This window comes from Notechis scutatus, chromosome Z (assembly GCF_049901735.1).
Source record: "Notechis scutatus isolate UNSWTSFEM ecotype Mainland chromosome Z, rNotScu1.2, whole genome shotgun sequence".
Classification (NCBI taxonomy): Eukaryota; Metazoa; Chordata; class Lepidosauria; order Squamata; family Elapidae; genus Notechis; species Notechis scutatus.
In genome coordinates, this window is record NC_142025.1 from 64,188,909 (window position 1) to 64,212,764 (window position 23,856).

General features: G+C 43.7%; 1 protein-coding gene across 10 annotated transcripts in view; it reads right to left on the reverse strand.

Moving 5' to 3' along the window:
- NT5C3A (5'-nucleotidase, cytosolic IIIA) overlaps positions 1 to 23,856 on the reverse strand; it is a 118,353-nt gene that overhangs the window by 38,075 nt on the left and 56,422 nt on the right. For all 10 annotated transcript variants that reach the window (XM_087946220.1, XM_087946217.1, XM_087946214.1 and 7 more), the window contains one exon: positions 12,626 to 12,724. In XM_087946220.1, the coding sequence (XP_087802346.1) occupies positions 12,626 to 12,724 (99 nt within the window). The remainder of the gene's footprint in view (positions 1 to 12,625; positions 12,725 to 23,856) is intronic.

Consider the following 23,856-nt stretch of genomic DNA (forward strand, 5'->3'; position numbering starts at 1 on the left):
AGCTGATGCGTGGCAATCTGCTCTGCAATGTAAATCAGCTGAGCTAATAAACAACAGAATACAGGAGAGGTAGGAGAGGTAAGAGTGGGGGTGGGTGGGCGGGACCAGTCAAAAATTTTCCCTACCAGTTTTCCAAACCAGTCAAAATTTTCCCTACCGGTCCACCAGGATCAGTCAGAACCAGGTGAATACCACCTCTGGTGAGAGTGACCATGTCATATTAGAATTCAACATAACATAAATACAAGCAATAGAACATGATACCAGATTTTAAAAGAACGGATTTTAATAAACTCAGAAAAAACTTGGGAAAGATTCCTTGGATGAAAATCCTAAAGGGGAAAACAACTCAAGAATCTTGGGAAACTCTGAAAAATATTATCATAGAAGCCCAGACCAGCACAATACCACTGAGAAAGAAAAACAAGAAGAAACCATAATGGCTGCATAAAGATCTCGCTGACAAATTGAAAGACAAAAAGGACAAGTACAAAAAATGGAAAGAGGGACACACAACTAAGGCAGAATATCAGCAGATAGCCAGAATCTGCAAAGATGAAGTCAGGAAAGCAAAGACTCAGAATGAACATGACCAGAATGACTTGCAACGAAAGTCAAAGATAATAAAAAAAAAGTTTCTTCCAACATATAAATAACAAGAAAAAATAAGGGAAACAGTCAGCCCACTAAAAGGAGAAGACAGCAAGGAAGTAACAGGTAACAGAGAGAAAGCAGAGCTGCTTAACTCATTCTTTGCATTAGTCTTCACGCAAAAAACCTACCAAAAACATAACTGTAAAAGACAGACTAGACCAGGGGTGGGCAAACTACTGCCCGCGGGCCACATCTGGCCCGTTGGTCTGTCCAATCCAGCCCGCCCCTGAAAAAAAATCGCTGGGCCCTGAAAAAAATCATATTGCCCTGCGCCGCATGGCCCCAAAGCTGCAAAACAGTGCGGAGCGCTCTCGGGAGTAGGAAAGAAAAGAACTTTACAAAGGCCTCGGCTGGGAGTTTGAAATCACCTTCGAGTGCGACCTCTCCGAAGGTGAGTCCCCGCCCGATTCCCTTTTTTCTGGGGCTTCCAGGCTTAAACTTTGCAAAGGCAAAGTTTGCAGGAGGAGCGTCTTCCCGCCGAGGAGCGGAAGGGTTCCGCCAGGCGGGCGGGCGAGCTGCTGGAGCCACCTAAAGCTAGGCCGCTGCTGGTGGAGCCTTGCCCTGCCTTGGTGCCCTGTTTCCGGCTCAGCGGTCCTGCTCGGGCGGCACTTTAAAAGCCTGCTCCCAGCACCCGAGCAACTTCCCAGCAACTTGCGCCTTCCTTTTTCCTCGCGGGCGTCGCGCGCCTGGCCCCGAGCCCGTGCGGCGGAGGGGAAGCCCGGCGGGCGGGCGGGCTGCTTGGAGGAGGCGACCGGCGGCGCTCCGGGCTTCCCTCGCCGCGCTGTGCAAAGTTTAAGCCTAGAAGCCCGGAAACCCGAGCAACTTCCCAGCAACTTTCGGCTTCCTTTTAACTCGCGGGCGCTCGCACCTGGCCCCAAGCCACGTGGCAGAGGGGAAGCCCGGAGCGGCGCCGGTCGCCTCCTCCAAGCAGCCCGCCGCCCGCCGGGCTTCCCCTCCGCCGCACGGCTTCTGGGCCAGGCGCGAGCGCCCGTGAGTTAAAAGGAAGCCGAAAGTTGCTGGGAAGTTGCTCGGCTCGGGCTTCAGGCTTAAACTTTGCACAGGCAAAGTTTGCAGGCGGGAGCGTCTTCCTGCCGAGGAGCGGGAAGTGTTCCGCCCGGCGGGTGGGCGGGCTGCTTGGAGGAGGCGACCCGGCGGCACTCCGGGTTTCCCCTCTGCCGCGCGGCTCGGGGCCAGGCACAAGCGCCTGAGAGGAAAAAGCAAGCCGCAAGTTGCTGGGAAGTTGCTCGGGTGCTGGGAGCCACCGTCGTGGTGAGCGGCTTGTCGGGTGTGTCAGCACAAGATTTTTGCCCCCTTCCCCTCTCCTCCTCCTTCCCCTCCCTCGGAGGCCCCTGAGTCAGGAGTTGCTACCGCTGGCGCAGCTCCGCTGCTCCAGTCCCGCGTTGCCTTGGGAAGGAAAGGCAAAACCAGGAGCCGCTTGAGTCTGAGCCTCCGGTGCCGCTGCTGCTGTTGCAAAGCACTGCCGCGGCTCTTCCTTTTGCCTTTCCCTTCCCGAGACAACGCGGGACTGGAGCCACGCGAGCCGCGCCGGCGGTAGCAACTCCTGACTCAGGGGCCTCCGAGGGGGGAAGGAGGAAGAAGGGGAAGGGGAGGCAAAAGTGGGGGGGCAAAAAATCTTGTGCTGATCCGGCCCGTCTGTCAAATTTTAAAAGTCAATGAGGCCCCTGAGCCAAAAAGTTTGCCCACCCCTGGACTAGACAGACTAAAAATAAAAGTTAAAATAAGCAACAACAACAACAAAAAAAAGTAAGAGGACACTTGTCTAATCTTGATGAGTACAAATTACAGGGACCTGATGGATTACATCTCAAATTTCTAAATGAGCGGGCAGATGTCATCTTAGAACCACTATACCAGGGGTCCTCAACCACCGGGCCGCGGACTGGTACCGGTCCGTGGAGCACTCTGTACCGGGCCGCAAAGAAAAATCAAATTAAAAAAATGGCGGCTTTCTTCGCCTTCGGTGAATGCTGCTGGGATCGGGGATCAAGGACACAAATGAGAGAAGGGGAGGGAGGAAGCAACCGAAGCCTGTCCTGCTCTCTGGCTCAGCAGCTTCGGTTTCCTCCCGCCTCGTTCCTCTCTCAGTCGCTCTCTCGCTCCTCCACCAGCCCAGGAAGAAACTGCTTCAAAGAAGCCGGGGTGGGGGTGGCTTTCCTGTCTCCGCAGCGCCATGCGAGCGCCCGTTTACCCCACCGCCCGCCCGCACAAGACGAGTTCAATTCAGTGCCCGTTCTGCCTGCCTGCCTGTTTGGTTGTTTGGGAGCAGCTTCGGCTGAGAATAATAACTATTCGCCTCTTTTTATCAGCCGAAGCTGCTCCGAAATGAAGAAGGCAGGCAGGCAGGCAGAACGGAGCACTGTGGATTGAACCGCGCGCGGGCGGGCGGGGTGGGGGTAAACGGGCGCTTTGGAGGCACTGCGGAGACAGGAAAAGCTGTTAGGGTTTGGGGATTAACCCCTAGAAGAGTATTGCAGCAGTAGTCAAGCCAGGAAGCCAAACGAGAGTGGAAGGGCCCCAGAGTATACACACACTGAACACAAACACTGTTTGTAGTTTAAATAGTTTTTAATCCAGTTAGAGTTTAAGCATTGTCATTCAGTCCATTAAGTCATTCACAGTATTTCCATCCAGTAAGACTCACTAGTATAGTCCAAGTTAAGAGTCTTTGCAATATCTTTATCAGCCGATAAAGATATCTTCTCCTCCTCCGGTTTCACTCTCCAGAGAAACAAACGCTGGATATTCAGTAGAATTACGCAGTAAATCAGCAAACAGTAGCAAACAATAACAGTTCAGTCACAGGCACTCACAGTCAGTAATCACAGTTAGTCACAGTAAGACACAGTTAGTCGCAGCAGCACACAGTAAGTCGCAGCAGCACACAGTTACAGTCAGCACACAGTAACAGTCAGTAAGCTTTCCAGCTTCTAATGCTTCCTTATATTGTAACTTCTAACCGCACCCTTAATCGGCTAATTGCCTGCTGCACCATGATATCTAAGTTGATATCCATGATATCTAAGTTTTATATATTTATTCACCCAAACCATATTTGGTATCAATGTTATACCTAACATACTCCCTTTGGATGAAATAAATATATAATACCTTACAATCTAATCCCATATTTTTCACAACTCTCCTGGTGCTTACTGGCACCTTGGGCTTTAGTAAAATTATCAGCTAAATTGTCCTCCGACATACAGTACTCTAGCTGAATCATCTTACTTCTTACAGATTGTCTCACGTTTAGGTATCTTAGATCTGTATGCTTGCTCCTTGTTTTTACTCCAATATTTGTGGCCATTTGAATTGCTGCCTGATTATCTTCATGTATAATTATAGGATAATCTACAGTTATACCTATATCAATTAACATTTGTTTATACATTATTAATTCTGTACATAACAATGATAAACAGGAGAATTCTGCCTCCATAGTAGACAAACTTATATGCTGTTGTCTTATTGACTTCCAGCCTATTAATGTCTTACCCAGCATTATGGCTGTTCCTGAAGTCGACTTTCTAGTGTCTCTTTCTGATGCAAAGCTAGCATCTGCATAAGCACTCAGAATTAAATCACCCTTTGGTTCTAAATACAATGAATAATTCATTGTCTTTTTAAGATATCTTAATATCCTCTTAGCTGCAATCCAGTGTCTTTCACATGGTGCAGAATTGAATCTAGCCAACTGATTCACGCAGTACGATATATCTGGTCTAGACCAATTACTAATATAACTCAAACTACCAATTAAAGATTGATAAATCACCTTATCAACCTCAGGGCTTTGTTCATCAGTGTTGCTAAACTCCTGACTCATTGGAGTCTTAGCTGGCTTACAAAGCTCCATCTTGTAATCTTTTAGCAATTTGCTTATCTTATCTTCCTGAGATATCTTAAAACCTTTTCGTGTTTTCTTTATATTCAAACCGAGATACTTCTTTATCTCCCCTAATTGCTTGATCTTTATTCTCTTTCCTAATGATGCTATTATTTTATTTGCTTCATCATTAGTTTCAGTTATCAATGCAATGTCATCTGTGAATAGTAATAATAATGATACTTTCCCATTTGTCTCCCTCTTAAACAGACATGGATCGGCTAAACCAGCTTTAAATCTTATATTGTCTAGTTCCTTTACAATATACTGGTTCCATTCATAGCCTGATTGTTTAAGACCATAGAGGCTTTTCTTTAACAACCAACAATCATTATTATCCTTATTTTCACTTTTAATACCAACAGGTTTTTCATATAAATAATATGTTTTAATGGGGCTGCAAGTAAGCAGTTTCTACATCTAAATGGTTAACTATATAGTTTTTACTAGCTGCCCACACTAAAGCTGCCCTCAAGGTTGCTGCCTTAAGACTAGGTGCAAACACCTCATCATAGTCATTAGCATTCTGCCTAAAACCTTGGGCTACTAACCTTGCCTTATGGATTAAATTACCATCTTTATCTATTTTTACCTTAAAATATCCATTTGCAGCCAATGGATTTCTTTCCTGCAGGTAATTTGGCATTTTCATACACCTTCATATCTCTTAATGAATTCAGTTCCTTATTCATTGCTGCATACCATCTTTCTTTTTCCTTAGTAGGATACTTTTTAATTTCTTCAACAGAATTAGGAACTTGATTAATCTGGCACACTGTGTTAGCCTGGTACCTATCAGGCGGTCTAGATACACGTGTAGTTCTTCTGGGAATTACAGGGCTTACAGGAGGACTTTGTTGAACTACTACCTGTTCATCTTCCTCATCCTGTTCAGCTATTGAATCTGTTTCTTCCTTTATGGGCACTATTTCATCCTGTATTTGTCTCTTTAATTTATTTTTAAAGTTACAGGGATAACTAATGGGATTTCTATAGGATTCAATAATTACATCTTTATTGGCATCCTGTTCTAATTTCTCCCATCCTTCATTTCTAGAAATTGGGCACTAGCACTACATAACACTTTAGATGTGCCTTTCTCCCAAAATCTATATGCCCTATGGTTTGCCTGATAACCAACGAAGAAAAATCTTTTAGCTCTATGTTGCCCTTTTTTTCTGAGTTGTGCAGGAATATGCACCCATGCTGGTGCACCAAATGTGTGCAGGTAACTTAGATCAGGTTTCCTGCCATGCCACCTGGTAAATGGTATTTCACCTGTTGTTGTATTAACAACGTTGTTCAATATGTTATTAGCACACATTGTAGCCTCCCCCACAAAGAATCAGGTAACCCAGAATCATTTAACATTGTTCTAACCATTGCCTGTAGTGTTTGGCCTCTTCTTTCAATAAAAGCATTATGTTCTGGCCTGTATGGAGCAGACTTCTTATGCTCTATTCCTGCTATCTTAAGTCTGTTCTGGAATTTGTTATTAATAAATTCCGTGACATTATCTGTCACCAGGGTTATCAGTTGACGTTTAGACTTTCTTTCAGCAAACCTAAGCCAATTGAAAAATGTTGATATGTTTCAGTTTTGCTTTTCATTAAATAGCAAAACCCATATCTAGAATAATGGTCCATAATGCTCAGTATATATCTAGCACCCCCATACTGGGTTTCTTTGGACCTATTATGTCTGCAAATACTACTTCTAAAGGTTCTTTTGTTTTGAAACCATTTAGCCTATTTGCAGGCAATACCTTGCTCTTATCTTCACAGCAAACATTACAACGCAAATATTTATCACAAGATTTTAACCTTATTCCTTCAGATAACTCAACTGTACGTTTTAGCATTTTAAAATTTACATGCCCCAAACGCCTATGCAATAAATGGATACATTCATCATGAGGCTTTATATTATTAAATACAGTCTGAGCCTCCCCTTTCTTACTATTATCTAATACATATAATGTTCCATTTAAAGCTGCAGTTACCCTTTTGTTATCTTTTTCAATTATGCAATTATTATCCTTAAAAGTAATTACATAACCTAATTTATTTAATACCCTTACTGAAAGCAAATTAAACTTTAGTTGCGGTACATACAACATTTTTATATCCTGGTTTATGTACGGACAACGTGCAAAACCTTGACCTTTCGCTTTCAGGTTCCAGCCATTGGCAAGAGATATATGTTGAGAACTTGTAGACATTTTTATAAATTTTGTCTTATCTCTTGTGATGCAGTGGGATGCGCCACTGTCAACCACCCATAAATTATTCTTCACATCAGAGTTGCTAAACGTGGCTAGTTCAAATGCTTTCTTTGGCTTTTTACATTCTGGCTTTTTCTCTTTTGCAGAATCTTGCCAAATGTCCTCTGCCTCCACAATTAAAACACTTTTTAATTGTGTATGCTGTTGAAGATAAATTCTCTTCTTCCAGGTGCTTTACTTTGCTTTGCTGGTTTCTTTCAAGCTTTGAAGATAATTTCTCTTCTTTCTTATCTTCTCTCAGCTCGTCACGCTCACGCCTTCTTCTGGCTTCTTCTAGTAGCCTGCCTGTAATCTCGGTTAATGAGAGGCTTTCTTTTGGCAATACCTCTAACGAAGTCACATAGTCATCATAGCTTTGATCTAATGAAGATAATATTATGTAGACTTGTTGCAGTTCATTAAATATAAGCTCTTTTTCTTGCAAATCTTGAAAAATGCTCTTCATACAGTTTAAATGAACTAACATATCTCCATTCCTCTGAAGATGCGTTCGAAAAAGCTTCCGTGTAAGATTTATATGTGCTCCTACACTGTCCCGAACATAAATCTTCCTGAGGTTCTCCCAGCAGTTTGCAGCATTTTCTTCTCCACGAATATGGACAAGCTGCTGATCACAGAGAGTCAGTCCTATGATGCATAAAGCCTGCTCATTCTTCAGTTTAAAGTCTTGTAACTTTTCTTTATCATCATCATTAGCAGGATCCCAGCTACTCACATCTGGTGGGTTTGCTATAATGTCCCACAAACCTTCTCTGCGTAGAAGTAAACTACATTTCATTGACCATGAAACATAGTTTGTTCCATCCAGCCTGGATATCATGGACAGTTGTGACAAATTTACTTGTGCCATTACTCTTCAGATATTTTGACTATTTTAAACTAATTAAAACAGTTTGTTTTTACAGTAATGTGCAACTCACACCAACTCTCTGCTATATCCTGGTTAGTTAGACTATGCTGCTGGGCCCATAACCAATGTTAGGGTTTGGGGATTAACCCCTAGAAGAGTATTGCAGCAGTAGTCAAGCCAGGAAGCCAAACGAGAGTGGAAGGGCCCCAGAGTATACACACACTGAACACAAACACTGTTTGTAGTTTAAATAGTTTTTTAATCCAGTTAGAGTTTAAGCATTGTCATTCAGTCCATTAAGTCATTCACAGTATTTCCATCCAGTAAGACTCACTAGTATAGTCCAAGTTAAGAGTCTTTGCAATATCTTTATCAGCCGATAAAGATATCTTCTCCTCCTCCGGTTTCACTCTCCAGAGAAACAAACGCTGGATATTCAGTAGAATTACGCAGTAAATCAGCAAACAGTAGCAAACAATAACAGTTCAGTCACAGGCACTCACAGTCAGTAATCACAGTTAGTCACAGTAAGACACAGTTAGTCGCAGCAGCACACAGTAAGTCGCAGCAGCACACAGTTACAGTCAGCACACAGTAACAGTCAGTAAGCTTTCCAGCTTCTAATGCTTCCTTATATTGTAACTTCTAACCGCACCCTTAATCGGCTAATTGCCTGCTGCATTGTGCTTAAAGTGATAAGCACTTAAACCATGATATCTAAGTTTTATATATTTATTCACCCAAACCATATTTGGTATCAATGTTATACCTAACAAAAGCCACACACCCCGCTTCTTTGAAGCAGTTTCTTCCTGGGCTGGTGGAGCAGCGAGAGAGCGACTGAGAGAGGAACGAGGCAGACACCTGAGGGAGGGAGGGAGACACCTGAGGGTTGGGGCTGAGGGAGGCAGGGCCGAGGCGCTCCCTTGACCTTGGTGGTTTGCTGGCAGACGTTTTATTACCCGACTAGGTATCAACATCAGATGTTACCTTAGTCAGGTAATGAAACGTCTGCAAGCAAACCACCAAACTCGGATTCTTCTCTCCCCTCCCCCGGTCCTTGAAAAAGTGTTTGTGCTTGAAACTGGTCCCTGGTACAAAAAAGGTTGGGGACCACTGCACTATACCATATCTTTCAAATATCCTGGAGCACCAAGGAACTAGCAGAGGACTGGAAAAGAGCTGATGTGGTTTCCATCTTCAAAAAAGGGGAAAAAACCACCCAGGAAACTACAGACCAATGAGCCTAACATCAATATCCAGGAAGATACTGGAAAAGATAATTAAAAAATAAATCTGCCAATATCTAGAAATGAGTAAAGTAATAACTAGTGGTCAGCACGGGTTTGTTAAAACAGATCATGCCAAACCAATCTTTTTTTATTCTTCAACATAGTGACTAAGTTAGTAGACCAGTGAAATATTGTGGACATAATATATTTCTATTTCAGCAAGGCATTCAACAAAGTAGATCACAACCTACTTCTTGGTAAGCTAAAAAAAAAAGTGGAATAGATAGCTCCACCACTAGATGGACTCGCAACCGTACTCAATGAGTAGTCCTTAATGAGTCTGTCTACATGGAGGGAAGTAAGCAGTGGGGTGCTAACAAGGTTACGTCTTAGGCCCAATACTCTTCAATACCTTAATTAACACACTTAGATGAGGGAATAGAAGGGGAACTTACCAAATTTGCAGATAATACTAAGCTGGCAGGAATAGCTAACACCCTAGAACAAGATCCAGATGGATCTTGACAAACTTGAACACTCGGCTTTATCTAACAAAATGAAATTCAATGTAGAGAAAAGTAAGGTCTTACACTGGCAAGAAAAACCAAAACTACACATATCAGGGACGTGGTGGCTCAGTGGATAAGATGCCGAGCTTATCAATCAGAAAGTCCAGCAGTTTGAATCTCTAGCGCCGCATAATGGAGTGTGCTCCCGTTCCTTGCCCCAGAAACCTAGCAGTTTGAAAGCATGTAAAAATGCAAGTAGAAAAATAGGGACCATGTTTGGTGGGAAGGTAACAGCGTTCCGTGCACCTTTGGGTTTTAGTCATGCTGGCCACATGACCATGGAATCGTCATCAGACAGCGCTGGCTCTTCGGCTTAGGAACGGAGATGAGCACCGCCCCCCAGAGTCAGGAACTAGCATGTATGTGCGAGGAAAACCTTTACCTTTACTGTACACATATAGACTGGGTAAAACCAGGCATAATAGCAGTAACTGTGAGAGGGATCTTGGAGTCTTAGTGGACAACCAGCTAAATATGAGCCAGCAGTGTGCAGCAGCAGCCAAAAAAGCTAATGCAATCCTAAGTTGTATTAACAGAGGGATACAATCAAGATCAAGGGAAGTACTAATACCACTCTATAAAGCCTTAGACCACACCTAGAGTACTGCATCACATTATAAAAAAGATGTTGAGACTGTAGAAAAAGTACAGAGAAGAGCAACCAGGATGATTAGGGGACTGGAGACTAAAACGTATGAAGAATGGTTACAGGAACTGGACATGGCTAGTCTAGTGAAGAGAAGGACCAGGGGAAACATGATAGCAGTGTTCCAATATTTGAGGGGCTGTGACAGAGAGAAAGGTGTCAAAAGTTATTTTCCAAGGAACCTGAAGGCCAGACAAAGAATAACAAATGTAAACTGATCAAGGAGAGATTCAACCTAGAAATAATGAGAAATTTTCTGACAGTGAGAACAATCAACCAATGGAACAGCTTGCCTTCGGAAGTTGTGGGAGCTTCATCACTGGAGACTTTCAAGGGGAAATTGGACTGCCATTTGTCAGGGATGGCGTAGGGTCTCCTGCTTGGGCGGGGGGTTGGATTAGATGACCTACAAGGTTCCTTCTAACTCTGTTAATCTATCTATCTAAACTGTAGAAGAGCACTCAGTGCTGAGGTCAAGGGGGAACAAATGACAAAATGTCACAGTGACATTATGGTCCTTAACATTGGCATGAAATTTTGAAAAGCATGTTTGAGAGGGTGGAGATTCATGGCTAGCTGAAGACGATTCTGCCATTCTGTGATCAACATCCTATGTCAGGACTTTTTATTGCAAATCTGAAATGTCTGTAAGAAATCATAACCCTTTTAAAGTTACTTTTAATACTGTAGTATTCCTGTTTCTAGACAGGATCCAACTCTGTCAGTCATTCATAAAGTCAGTGGTGGGATTCAGCCAGTTCGCACCACTTCAGGAGAAATGGACTTTCTGAGCAGTTTGGCAAACTGGTTGTTGGAAGATCTCATTAGGGCAGAAAACCAATTGTTAAATTATTTGAATCCCACCACTGCATAAAGTTATTAAGTTGGATGCCTTCAGTGATTGTGTGTGTGTGTGTGTGTGTGTGTGTGTGTTATCATCTTAATCTCTTGAATTGTGAGTGAATTAGGGTTGCTCCTTATGTTTGGGATATTATTGATTATATTGTTCCACTGTCATGTTTATATTATTCTATTTAATATTTAATCATTTTAATATCAATGTTTTGAAGATTTAAGATCAGATGATAGATACAGTATCTGTGTGAGCCTTTATTATTGTTGATTTCTTGCAATTACATGGACAAGTCCCTGCAGTTATATTAGCAAGGATTTTGGAAGTGGTTTCAATACTGCCTTCTTCCAAGGGCTGAGAGGGAATGACTCAGTTGGCTTTATGCCAAAGTGGGACTAAAACTTATAGTCTTTTAAATGTCTATGGAGATTCTGTCATCCAGGTCATGGTTGTCCCAAAGGTGCTTTTTCCAAGAGGCAACTGGACTTTCTGGTTTTTCAGTGAAAATATTTCACTTATAGTCTTTTAGTTTCTTGAATAGTACCTTAACCACCAGCTTGGTTCTTGGAACAACATGCAGATTACTAAAATTTATATGCTTATTATACAATCACCATCTCAGCTGAACTAGGAAGGTCTTTGAGTATATTAGTTCTTTAAGAGTTATTTTAAAAAGCAGAAGCATTATATTAAGCCATATCACATTTGACTGGATTTATTTAGTGTGTAGTGAAATAGCCAGTGCCAGTATGATGTGTAAATCTTGGTGTACAAATGAATTTAGGAATCCTTGATTAAAGGACTAAAGAACCATTTTCCAGAAGACAAGTTTGTGAAGTTGCTACCTATAATCCCTATTAGGCTCCTACTTTATCTTATTTTTTGGAAGTAGGCACACTTTCCACTTAAGCATTTGATGTAGCCACTTACTATTTTATTTTCCAAAAATGTTTTTTCACCTTATGTGGATCCCAGTTATCCTTGGAAACAGAAATAAGGAGTGATGTTTTGCTTTCCAAATTAATTTAAAAAGTAGAATAAATTAGACAGAAAGTCTTGCATACAGAGGCATACCCTTTGGATTATTAAAGTAAAGGCATTTCTAAGTACAGTGTCCTGTATAACAATGATGTCTACAAATAAACCAAAGAAGACTTTTAAAAATATGGTTAAAAGATAAAAATGTAAACATTTAATTTAATTTATGGAGGTACATAAGTTAAAAAGTTAATATCCAGCTTTTTAACTTAGAAGAATTCAAGCTGCAGCCTACGTTTTTCATTTCAGTTTCATTCACCATTCATGACCTACTTGACCATTTGGAGATTTATCAAGCTACTAAAATGTGTCCTTTACTGCAATTCTGTAATTATATCAAAGATATAAACTGATTCATATGATATAAATTCAGATATAAATGGAACCATCTCTCCGAAAAGTCAATAGAGGGTTGTCATTAGATAAAATGCACTGACTGAAGCTTTTGGTTCATGCATGATAGTTTACTTAGTAAATATAATCCTGCTTCATACTGGGTTCCAAAGTGAAACAAGAAGCAGCTGATTTTGTCTATGATGATACCAATAAGCATTTCATATTCTTAATTTTTATAACAATGTTTGCTCTTTACTTGAAGTTTGGTAGCTCCTCCTTTGATGAGACCACAGATGATTTCTTCTACCCTTTCTGGGTCTTTGATATGGACAGTTTTCTTCTGAAATTCTGGCATCTGAAAAAAAGTAAAAATCTGAATATTAATTTTACATATAAATATTTATTAAGGTAAGTAAGTGACTCTAGTATGGAAAAATGTTACCATAGTAAAGAACGTAAAAACTAATATACTTTTAAATAGGAAAAGCAGAGGACATATTAATTCAACACAGGCATAAATTATACAATCAGCCTATCTTTTACAGAACAGATACAGTAGTTATAAATATATTAAAATTTCTGAAGATATCAAACATAATGCTGGTACTGCTGTTACCACAATGGTGTATGCAGATATATTAATAGTACAATTTAACATGAAAAATTTAAATTTAAAAATAGTTATAGGTTACTATTGATATTTGATTCAACTCTGATTTATTATGAATATGAGTACAGGTCTGAATATTCACATCTCCCTGGATTTCATTCATAGTTTTCTATATACTATAAATACACCATTTATTTATAACATACAACAATAAATACTACCAGTATCTTATATTCCCAACAAATCATATGGGAGAAAATCAATACAAAAAGAATTCAAAATTCGATGCTTCAAGCATGTCTTCCAAGAAAAGACTTCTCCAGTGCACATCTCTATTATTTACTTCAAGTAGGAGTGACAAACAATTAGATCATCAGCAGTCGTATTATTGTTAATAAGAACATACATAATGCTATAATGGCATGATAAGATTATCATTTGAGGAAGGATGACATGATTCTTGTTTATCTAACAATTAATTGGCTTATTAAATTTGTAGTTCTAGACACACACACACATATATACACACATATACATATACATGTACACACATACATACAAACATATATACTATATATATAAATGCTTATTTAATTGTAACAAAATCGTAAATGCTTAATCATACCTGTGGGTCAAAGCTAAGGGAAAGGAGGGGCCTCTCTCATCTTTTTTTTTGGGGGGGGGAAGAAGGAGGATATAAGAAGCCACATGGTGCCTGGGGGCTGGGAAGATCTGGACGGGGAGGAACCGGTTTCCCCTCAAATGGAACAAAAGCAGAGCCATCTCATAAGTGAATCAGTCATTAAATAAATCATGAGGTTAAGTGAATCCAGCTTTCCCTATTGATTTTGCTTGCTGGAAGCCAGCTGGGAAGATCCCATGTCAAAACCATGTGATTGCAGGATACTACAATTGTTGCAAATAAATGCCAGCTGCTAAGCGCCTGAATTTTGATCATGTGACTGGAGGAACCACAATGGTCATAAGTGTCAGGGCTGGTCATAAGTATGTAGACTGGTGGTAAGTCACTTTTTCATAATTTCTTTTTTTAAAATAAAGTTTTATTGAGTTTTAACAAAACAAATAAAACATCTTATTTGAGTACAGCATCGTTCCGGGTTATCACATTTCCATACAGACACAGTTTCATATGCATATTCACCTTATGTATTCAACAAATCAGAGGAAACCTCTCCTTCCTTTGCCAGGTGTGGCTGCCTGGAGTTGGGGCAGGGCAGGGGGGCAGGGCTGGAAGCTCCTACGAAGACTGGCTTCTAATAACCAAGCAACAACCCCCCCCCCATTGGCTTCCACATAAGAAGAAGACTCCCCAAGGCTAAGCTCCAGGTTTCTCCCACAACTTCCAAGCAGAAAAGGGTCCCTCCCATGTGGAGGCCGAAGGGGGTGGGTGTTGAGCCCAGAAAAGCTTGAGCTCTCACCTGCACAAACAGGCTGGTTATTAGGAGCCCATCTTCCTTGGCACTCTTTTGGTCTGTGCATTTGGTCTCCCCCCCATGACAAAAGAAAGCCAACTGGGCTTCTCCTTCCCTCCTATCCTTCCCCCTGCTCCCTTCCACCCACTCAATCAGCAGAACGTGCTGGAAATGCGTATTGGCTTTTCCAACATGCCTTTCTCCGGCACTCATCTGCAATTCTTCAAGTTCCTCCAGGCCTGGCTTGCTGGGGGGAGAGCAGCCCTGACATCCCTGCTGCCCCCGAAGAGCAAGCAAGCTGAAACAGAGATCTCGCTGGGGGGAAAGAGCGGAGATTGGAAGGCGCAGGCAACAGAAAGCAGCACTTTTCAAAGGCGGCAGCTTCTGTCTTCTCTTGCCTGTGCTTTCCTCGATCTCCACTCTTTCGCCCCAGTGAGAACTATGTTTCTGCTCACTTTTCCTGTGCTTTCCCCAGGCAGCGATGGCTGGGGCTGTGGGGGGGGGGGGCGGCAGCAGAGCAGAGCACCCAGAGGGACAAGGAAACTGACACCGACGCTCCATTCTGGACCTCTGAATTGGATGGTGAGCGCAGACTTGCCCACTCCGCCCCCTCCCATCACCACCAGCCAGTACTTTTCCTGGGCTGTCCCTACAGCCTGCAGCCTTCCAGGCCAGGAGAGGCGAGCTGGAAGGTGCGGAAGTGCTGCACAAATGCAAGTAGCACAGTGCTCCTGCACCTTCCGGCCATCTCCATCGCTGCTTTAGCCCGCCTGTGCCGCCAGCCTCCTCTTTCTGCAACAGCACATTACCTCATCCTGGCTGGTGAGGGCTGTGCTGCTTTTTGCAGATTTGCGCTCGGCTGAAAGGTGGGAGCCAGCAGGTGGGTGCAGCGTGGATTAATTGCTTTGGGGGGACATTTCTCTGCAGCCCACCAAAATTTTCTCACGGACCACCAATGGGCTGCAGCCCACTGGTTGACAACCACTGCTTTAAAAGATTTAAGAACTTTACCAAAATTATATAAAAGTGATAGAAATTTATCCAGCTGATGGATAAATTATAAAAGGTCTATATGAAATATATATGATGGTTTATATTTGCATCCATTACAATTTAACATTCCAAAAATATTCATAAAAATATAATATCAGTGTTGTTCCTGAATATTCATGCAGGCTTACTCTGGCATTTTCTTTTTATTACTGTTTCTCAAAAATAATGGATAAGAGAGCACACATTTGTTGTTTAGGGCCACAATTATGGAGTAATCTAAGTAGCATTTAGGTAAAACAGTATAGTGTAAAAACAAATTAGAAGGAGATGGGAGAAAAGAACCATATGAGCATTGGCAGAATTCAATGAAAGCTTTAGCAGAGAAAATGCATAACCTTTCAGTGATATCTTTCTAAAAATAACATAGCATATATTTTGAAGAAAGATAATCAGGGCTTACGATATTATTTTTAAAAATTTTCAAAATAGATAAAGGTAGTGGTGGGCTGCAATTTTTTTAACAACCGGTTCTCTGGCTGGGTAGACGTGGCTGGTTGGTCATGCGACTGGGTAAGTGATGTCACTTATCACACCCAGCCCTGCCTCCCGGCCACTTGCCTCAAAGGAACAAGTAGGATTCAGCTAGTTGGGGCTAATTGTTCTGACTCAAACCTGGTTCCAAGAAAGCAAACACAAGACAAAAGCAGCAGTATAATCTGTTTAAGTTTCAGCTAAGAATCCTGTTTCTTCACAGATAAAAGGCTGCTTCCAACTAATTAGCTCCGACAAGAAAGAGCGTTGCCAAGTTTTTTTCAAGTCTGACAAAAAACGACAGATAAGAAATAGTTTAGAAGAGTCTTCAAATACCAGCTGTAATGTCCACGAGGCTGAGTTCAAAACTTTTTTGCCTTCTGCAAAGGTTAATTTCACAGCTGGCTTTTATCTTCTTGAAGGAGGGGCCATTACCTTGCAGCCTTACTCCCGAGTCGCCCATGCTGTTGTAACTGCTCTTTCCTCCGAGCAATCCTTCGTGCACGTGCACTTGGCACAGGCTCCTCAGGAACCTCCTCATCACTGCTGCTAGCCCCCACAATCTCTGAAGGCAGCAATCCACTCCCTAATGGTCCTGGCCCCTCATCTGAGTCCTCGCTCTCCTCAGCTGTCTGTACCTGCTGCCGGCTAACCACAACACTAATCCCATCACTGGCTAGTCCAGCCCTGCCCATTTTCATTTTTGGGGAGTTTTGGGGCCATGTTTTGGGTGATTTCTAAGCTGTGTTTCCGGCCAAAATCAGCCTGAAAACAGCCCCCAAACAAGCCATTTTTCAGGCCTGAAAAATGGCTTGAAAACGGCTTTGCCGGTTCTCTGAACCATGCAGAATCAGAACAAGGGGTTCAGGCAGACCAGTCTGAACCTGCAGCAGCCCACCTCTGGATAAAGATCCAAATGCTTAAGTATTTTCAAAATTATCTGTCCTTAAATATTTTCCCTCTGGCATAAATACAGGAAAAAGAACTTATTTTAACTTATTCTTATAAAAGTAATCTATAAAACATTTTCTCTCTATATTAGTTTAATAGATTTACAGTTTTATCAGTAGACTACATTTTCATAAAATATCCCTGGAGGAAAGTACACTAAGCTGAAACCATACCAAAATCTTGTTTCTGGTTTAGATTTCTTGTCTGAGTTTACATAACGGAAGAGCATTGGAAGAAAATTAATACGCATCCTTTAAATCAAAATTATACTATCTTTTTCTTTCTTTGTTTCTCACTTTAGGCATTCTTATCTAAGGTGTACAGGTATAATACAGCAGGATTTAGTGGTATAAATCAAGGATCCCAGGCTGAAATGTACTATGATTGTAAACACTGTCAAATATTTTACTCACATTATTCCCCCAAATTCCTAGAGTCTTAATTCCTAAAGTTTGCTAACAAAAACAGAAAGAAAGAGTTAAGCGATGCCATATCCTCCCTCTCACAGTGCCTGGAGGCTGTTAGGGTCTGGATGGCGAACAACGGGTTGAAACTAAACCCTGGCAAGACTGAGCGACTCTGGATTTGGGGTTCATTGGCTGAGGGAGAATTGCCACCTTTGGTCTTGGATGGGGTGGCACTATGCCGAACAGATCCTGTGTATAATCTGGGTATTCTCCTAGACTCACGACTTCTGCTTGAAGAGAGGTGGTGGTTGTGGCCATGATGACCTTTGTGCAACTGTGGGTTGTACACCAATTGGGCGTTGGTCCTTACCTGACACGCCATTTCTCTGGGGATGAGGATCATCCAGAGAGTGGGAGGTGCTTCAGTCTGCGTCGTTGAAGGCTGAGCTTAATTACTGAGGAACGCTCCGCCCTCCATCACGTGGCTCCCTTGTTCCCCAGTTTACGCGAAGTCGAGAGAGTGAAAAGAAGATCGTGCTCTCATCTTCCTATGCTAAAAAGTTCATTGGCTGAAACAAGACCCCACCAGACGGTGAAATAATAAAGGTGGGGCTGGATGATCCTCACGGCTCCAGAGAAATGGCGTGTCAGGTAAGGTCCAACGCCCATTCTCCTGAGAGCCGTTCGGATCATCCAGAGAGTGGGACATACCAAAGCTTGGCTGTCCTACGGGAGGGACTCCGTCTGGTTCTGTAATCTCTGCGGTTCCTTGAGGACTCACTGGAGAACTCGTCTACCAAACGAAGCCTCCGCCGAGGCAAATATGTCGATCTTATAATGTCTAATGAAAGGAGATGGGGAGGCCCAAGTGGCCGCCCGACAAATATCAGCAATTGGAGCCTGGGTGGCCCAAGCTGGCGAGGTGGCTGCACTTCTGGTGGAGTGTGCTGTTATCCCTCTGGGTACCGGCAGAGCCTGGGACAAATAAGCCTTGGAAATAGTAGCTCTAATCCAGCGGCCGATGGTTGACGGGGACACTTTGTGGCTTAATGATTTGGGCTGAAAGGAAAGGAATAGGGATTTGGACCTCCTGAAGGGTTGGGTACGCTTGATGTAAATGCGGAGGGCCCGTCTTATGTCCAGGGTGTGCCAAAGCTTCTCCCTTTCCCGCAAGGGATTGGGGCAGAAGTTCGGAAGTGTGAGTTCCTGTGCCCTGTGGAAGGCCGAGTTGACCTTGGGCAAGAAGGTAGGGTCCGGTCGGAGAACCACCCGGTCGGCATGGAAAATGCAAAGGTCCTTCCTCACCGACAAGGCTGCTAACTCCGATATTCGGCGAGCCGAAGTAATGGCCACCAGGAACACGACCTTGAATGTTAGGAACTGGAGTGAGGATTCCCTGAGAGGCTCAAAGGGGTGTTTAGTAAGGGACACCAGGACCTTATTGAGGTCCCAGGTAGGGTATCGGTGTATGGTTGGGGGACACAAGTTAGTGGCTCCTCTGAGGAATGCCCGAATGCGAGGGTGGAGGGAGAGGGAACCCAGATTATCACAAGCAATGACTGTTGAGAGGGCTGCGACCTGACGCCTCAGGGTGTTTGGGGAAAGACCTTTCCTCAGGCCCTCTTGGAGAAACTCCAAAACTTGAGCGATGGAAGGTGAAAGTGGGTTGACCTGGAGACTATGGCACCACTTGCAGAAACCATTCCAAGTGGCATTGTATATTCGGGTTGTTGAAGGCCGCCTGGCGGCTAAAATGGTATCAATAACCTGGTCAGAAAACTGCTCCTTTCTTAGACGTTCCCGCTCAACCTCCAAACGGCTAACTGGAGCCACTGAGGGTCCGGGTGTTGGAGGGGCCCCTGGGAAAGGGATATCCTGTTTGAGGGGATTTTCCAGGGAGGGGCCACCGATAAGTTGCGGAGGTCCGCAAACCATGGGCGTCTGGGCCAGTAGGGTGCCACTAGAATCAACTCTGCTTTCTCGGAGATGAGCTTCTGGATGACTCTGGGGACCAGGGCTAATGGAGGGAATGCATATAGAAGCCCTGTGGGCCAGGGGCAACGGAGGGCGTTGTGATTCTCGGCCCCATGGGAGGGGTACCTCGAGAAAAACCTGGGGAGTTGCGTGTTGAGCGGGGATGCGAAGAGGTCTACTAATGGGAGACCGAACATCCTGGTCGCCTCCCTGAATAGTGACGGGTGGATACGCCACTTGGACTGGTCCACCGTGGTCCTGCTTAGCCAATCTGCTTGGGTGTTTGAGTCCCCTGAGATGTGTTCGACTTTGAGGGAGAGGAGGTTGCACTCCGCCCAACGGCAGAGGCGCTCGGCCTCTCTCATCAAACATATAGACTGGGTGCCCCCTTGTCGGTTGACGTGAGCCTTGGCGGTGACGTTGTCCGTGAGTATAAGGACATGCTGCCCGCGTACGTGAGGGAGGAAGTTGCGCAGGGCCAGGTGGATGGCGCGGAGTTCCAACCAGTTTATACTGCATTCCGTTCTACCTGTGACCATCTGCCCTGTATTGAGAGCGAGTGGATGTGAGCGCTCCATCCGGACAGGCTGGCGTCTGTGGTGAGGGGTGAGGCGTTGGGGCTCCTTGAAGCAATGGCCCTTGTTGATGGCGGGACTGGTCCACCAGAGGAGAGACGTGAGGACCCTTGAAGGCACCTTGACCGTGGCCTTTGAATTGCTTCTGCCGGTCCTTTGGAACGGGAGCAGGAACCACTGTAGGGATCTAGTGTGTAAACGGGCCCAGGGAACAATGGAGATACATGAGACCATTTTACCCAGTAATTTAGACAATTCTAAAATTGTTACCTTCCTTGATCGTCTGATATGTTTGACAGTTTCCTGGATGCTAAGGAATCTCTCGGAGGAAAGGAAAACTTTACCTTGAACTGAGTCAATGACGGACCCCAAGTGGGTGATCCGTGTAGATGGTAACAGTTGGCTCTTTTGCCAGTTAACTAGGAACCCATGGTCTTGGGAGGGCAGAGAGAGTAGCTCTGATATCCTTCTCTGCTTGGAGTCTGGAGTGAGACAGGATGAGGATGTCACCCAGGTAACAATGGAGACGAACTGGGAGGGTTCCTGAGATGGGCCGCCAGAGCCGCGAGGACCTTAGTGAAGGTTCTCGGGCAGAGGCCAGCCAAAGGGAAGGGCCACATATTGGAAGTGGCGATGGTTGTAGCAGAACCTGAGGAATTTGAAATGGGAGGGCCGGATTGGGATGTGAAGATACGCCTCTGAAAGGTCTATGGAGGATAGCCAGTCCCCCTGCCTGATGCCCAGTAGAATGGACTGTAGGGTGTGCATCTTGAACCAGTGGTAGACCAGGTAACGGTTAAGGCGTTTCAGGTCTAGGATGGCCCTCCATCCACCTGAGGATTTGGGGACCACGAAGAGGTGGGAGTAAAACCCCTGCCCCCGCTGGGATGGTGGGACGGGTTGAATGGCCTGTATATTGAGGAGATGATGGATTGCTGAATCCATTAAGTTGTGTTTGTGGGATCCCTCGAGGGGGGATGCCATAAAGAAGTCAGGGGGCGCGCTGAAATTCAAGCGTGAGACCAAGTCTGATGGTGTCTCGGACCCAGGCATCGGAAGTGGAGGAGTCCCATCGGTCAGCGAAGTGCTTGAGGCGTTCGCCGGAAAGGCTTCCCTCCTGAACCCTTGAAGGGACGCCTGTAGCTGCCGCCCCTCCTGTTCCTGTCACCCGGATTGGCTCGATCCTGGGGCTGGAATGGCCGGAAGGAGTGGGGCCTCGGGTACCTAGGCGGGAAAGGAGACTGGTAGAAGGGTCGGGAGGAACATCTCCAAAATGGCTGAGGGGCTCTTGACTCTGACCTCCGAAAGAGGGGAGGGAGAAATTTTTTCTTGCTTCGGGTTTCGGATAGCAATGGCTCCAGAGCGGTGCCAAATAGTTTGTCCCCTTTTATGGGGGCAGTGGCCAGCTTAACCTTGTTTTTTACGTCCGCCTGCCAGTGCTTGAGCCAGAGCAGGCGGCGAGCTGTAACATGAGAGGTTATTGCTCGGGCGGAGAACTTAACCGCGTGGTAGGTGGCGTCGGCCGAGAAGTCTGCCGCGGCCGTCAATTTTGCAATGTCTTGGTGAGCCCTTGTATTAGAGGGGGGAACATGCTGCTTCAGTTGACGGAGCCACCGGATCGAAGATCTGGTGAAGAAGGAAGCGGCCGTGGCCGATCTCAGCCTTCAACGACGCAGACTGAAGCACCTCCCACTCTCTGGATGATCCGAACGGCTCTCAGGAGAATATGCCCTTTCCTGGACCAACAATCCTTACTCACAGTCACTCATGCCCTTGTCACTTTCTTGTCTTGACTACTACAACATGCTCTACATGCGGCTGCTCTTGAAGAGCATCCAGAAGCTTCAGTTGGTGCAAAATGCAGTGGCCCGCATGGTTTTGTGCAGATTCTGGTGTGCACATGTATCACCTCTCTTGCGGGAGTTGCATTGGCTGCCAATTTGCTTCTGGGTGCAATTCAAGGTGCTGGTTGTCACCTTTAAAACCCTCCATGGTTTGGGACGAGGTTATCTGAAGGATCGTCTCTTGCTGGTCACGTCTACCTGGCTCATCAGACCGGGGAGGCAGGAAATGCTGAGGGAGATACACCTGGTGGGATCCAGAAGAAGGGCCTTCTCATGGTGTCTCCTTCTCTCTGGAACATCATTCCCTCAAGTGATTAAAACACTCAATACTCTTCCAGAAGGGGCTGAAGACCTGGTTCTGCCAGCAAGCCTGTGGAACCCAGAGTAGGATGGAGTCCATTAAATGGCTCATGTGATCTACTGTCGCCAGGCCAGGGGATGATTTTATCATATTATACTATATTAATTTATTTGATTCCTTTTATTAGTTTTATTGTTTTAAATGTGGTTTAATATTGTGTAAGCTGCCTTGAGTTGCCATGGGCAAATAGGGGGAAATATAAATTCAATCAATCAATAAACAAACAAACTTATTCTATCATTACAACTTTCTGAATTACTTTATTAATTGCTACAAGGGTGGTAGAATTAGATAGAAATGAAAAGGTAAAATTTTAAAATAATAGGTCTCCTAAATCACTTAGAAAGTAATACCATTTATTTATATAAAAAAACTGTTTTTTAGGTAGTAAAAATCACATATTTACATGAAAAAGTAGGATAGTGCATTATTTTTTTTGCTGAAATTAATTTGCTGAAGTTAATTTGCTTGAGAAACTCAGATGGGATTACTGACAAATTGTTGCAACCATATATTTAATTAAAAAAAAATCACCCTGCAGCAATAGAATAATTACAAACTATTTAAACATATAACAAGAATAAATAAAGGCTGAAAAATGGTCTTAGCCATTTTATAAAGAAACTGAAATTAATATTGGCTTAAATATACTATGAAAAATCAAGAGTATTTAACTAAACATTTATACATAAAAATAGCAATCGAAAGGTGCCATATGCAGAGTTTAATTAGAGGGAATCTCAAAATTGTACATCTATAATATTCTTTGATAGATTTTAGCTGCACGTGTACAATTAAGTATGATTAACAGCAGTGGTAGGGGTCAATTTTTTTTACTACAAGTTATGTGGGCATGGCTTATTTGGTGGGCATGGCTTGGTGGTCATGTGACTAGGTGGGCGTGCTGGGTGGTCATGTGACTGGGTGGTAATGGCCAATTTGACATCACTCACATCAAGGGGTACCTTGCCTGGCCTCTCCTCGCCTCAGAGATACAATTTCCCTCTCTATTTATTTACTACTACTGAACATCCAAAATACACTATTTAATCCTATGTATAGATGTCATATGTGTACATACATATTACATAGTATAGTGTGTGTATAGGCACACAAAAAGATATATTATCTATTATATATACTGTGTGCCTGTATACACACACACACACACACACACACACAGATCTTTTAAAACTATATATATTCAACCTCACTGCGTTTGGAAAAACACACCTATAGTCCACTTTCTGCCACACATTTAACTATAACTTCTGTACATTAGAACATTGCACACACCTTCAGATTTACTTCCCTAGCCTGCATATGACTGTTAGACCCAGGAGATATCATGGATTGAGTAAAATGTGGTGAAACTTACTTAACAACGCTCTTGCTTAGCAACCAAAATTTTGGGCTCAATTGTGGTCATAAGTGAAGGACTATCTGCCTTCCCCTGCATGGCAGCCTTGTCCTAGTAAACTCCTCTGCCAATTTTCCTCTGTTAAAGGCACCAAAATAATCCAGATTCCAGATGATATAAGGTCTCCTGCTGGAGCAGGGGGTTGGACTAGATCAGGGGTCGCCAACCTTTTGGACCTCAGGGACCACCAAATTCATAATTTTAAATCCCAGGGACCACTAACCGGTTCTGTCGGCATGGCCTAATTTGTGGGTGTGGCTTGGTGGTCATGTGACTGGCTGGGCATGGCTTGTATGTGAATATTATAAATATTTATATACATATTGAATTTTTTATATAAAAAAACAACTTTTACCCAAAATCAGGCAAAGCAGGCAGGCAGATTGAG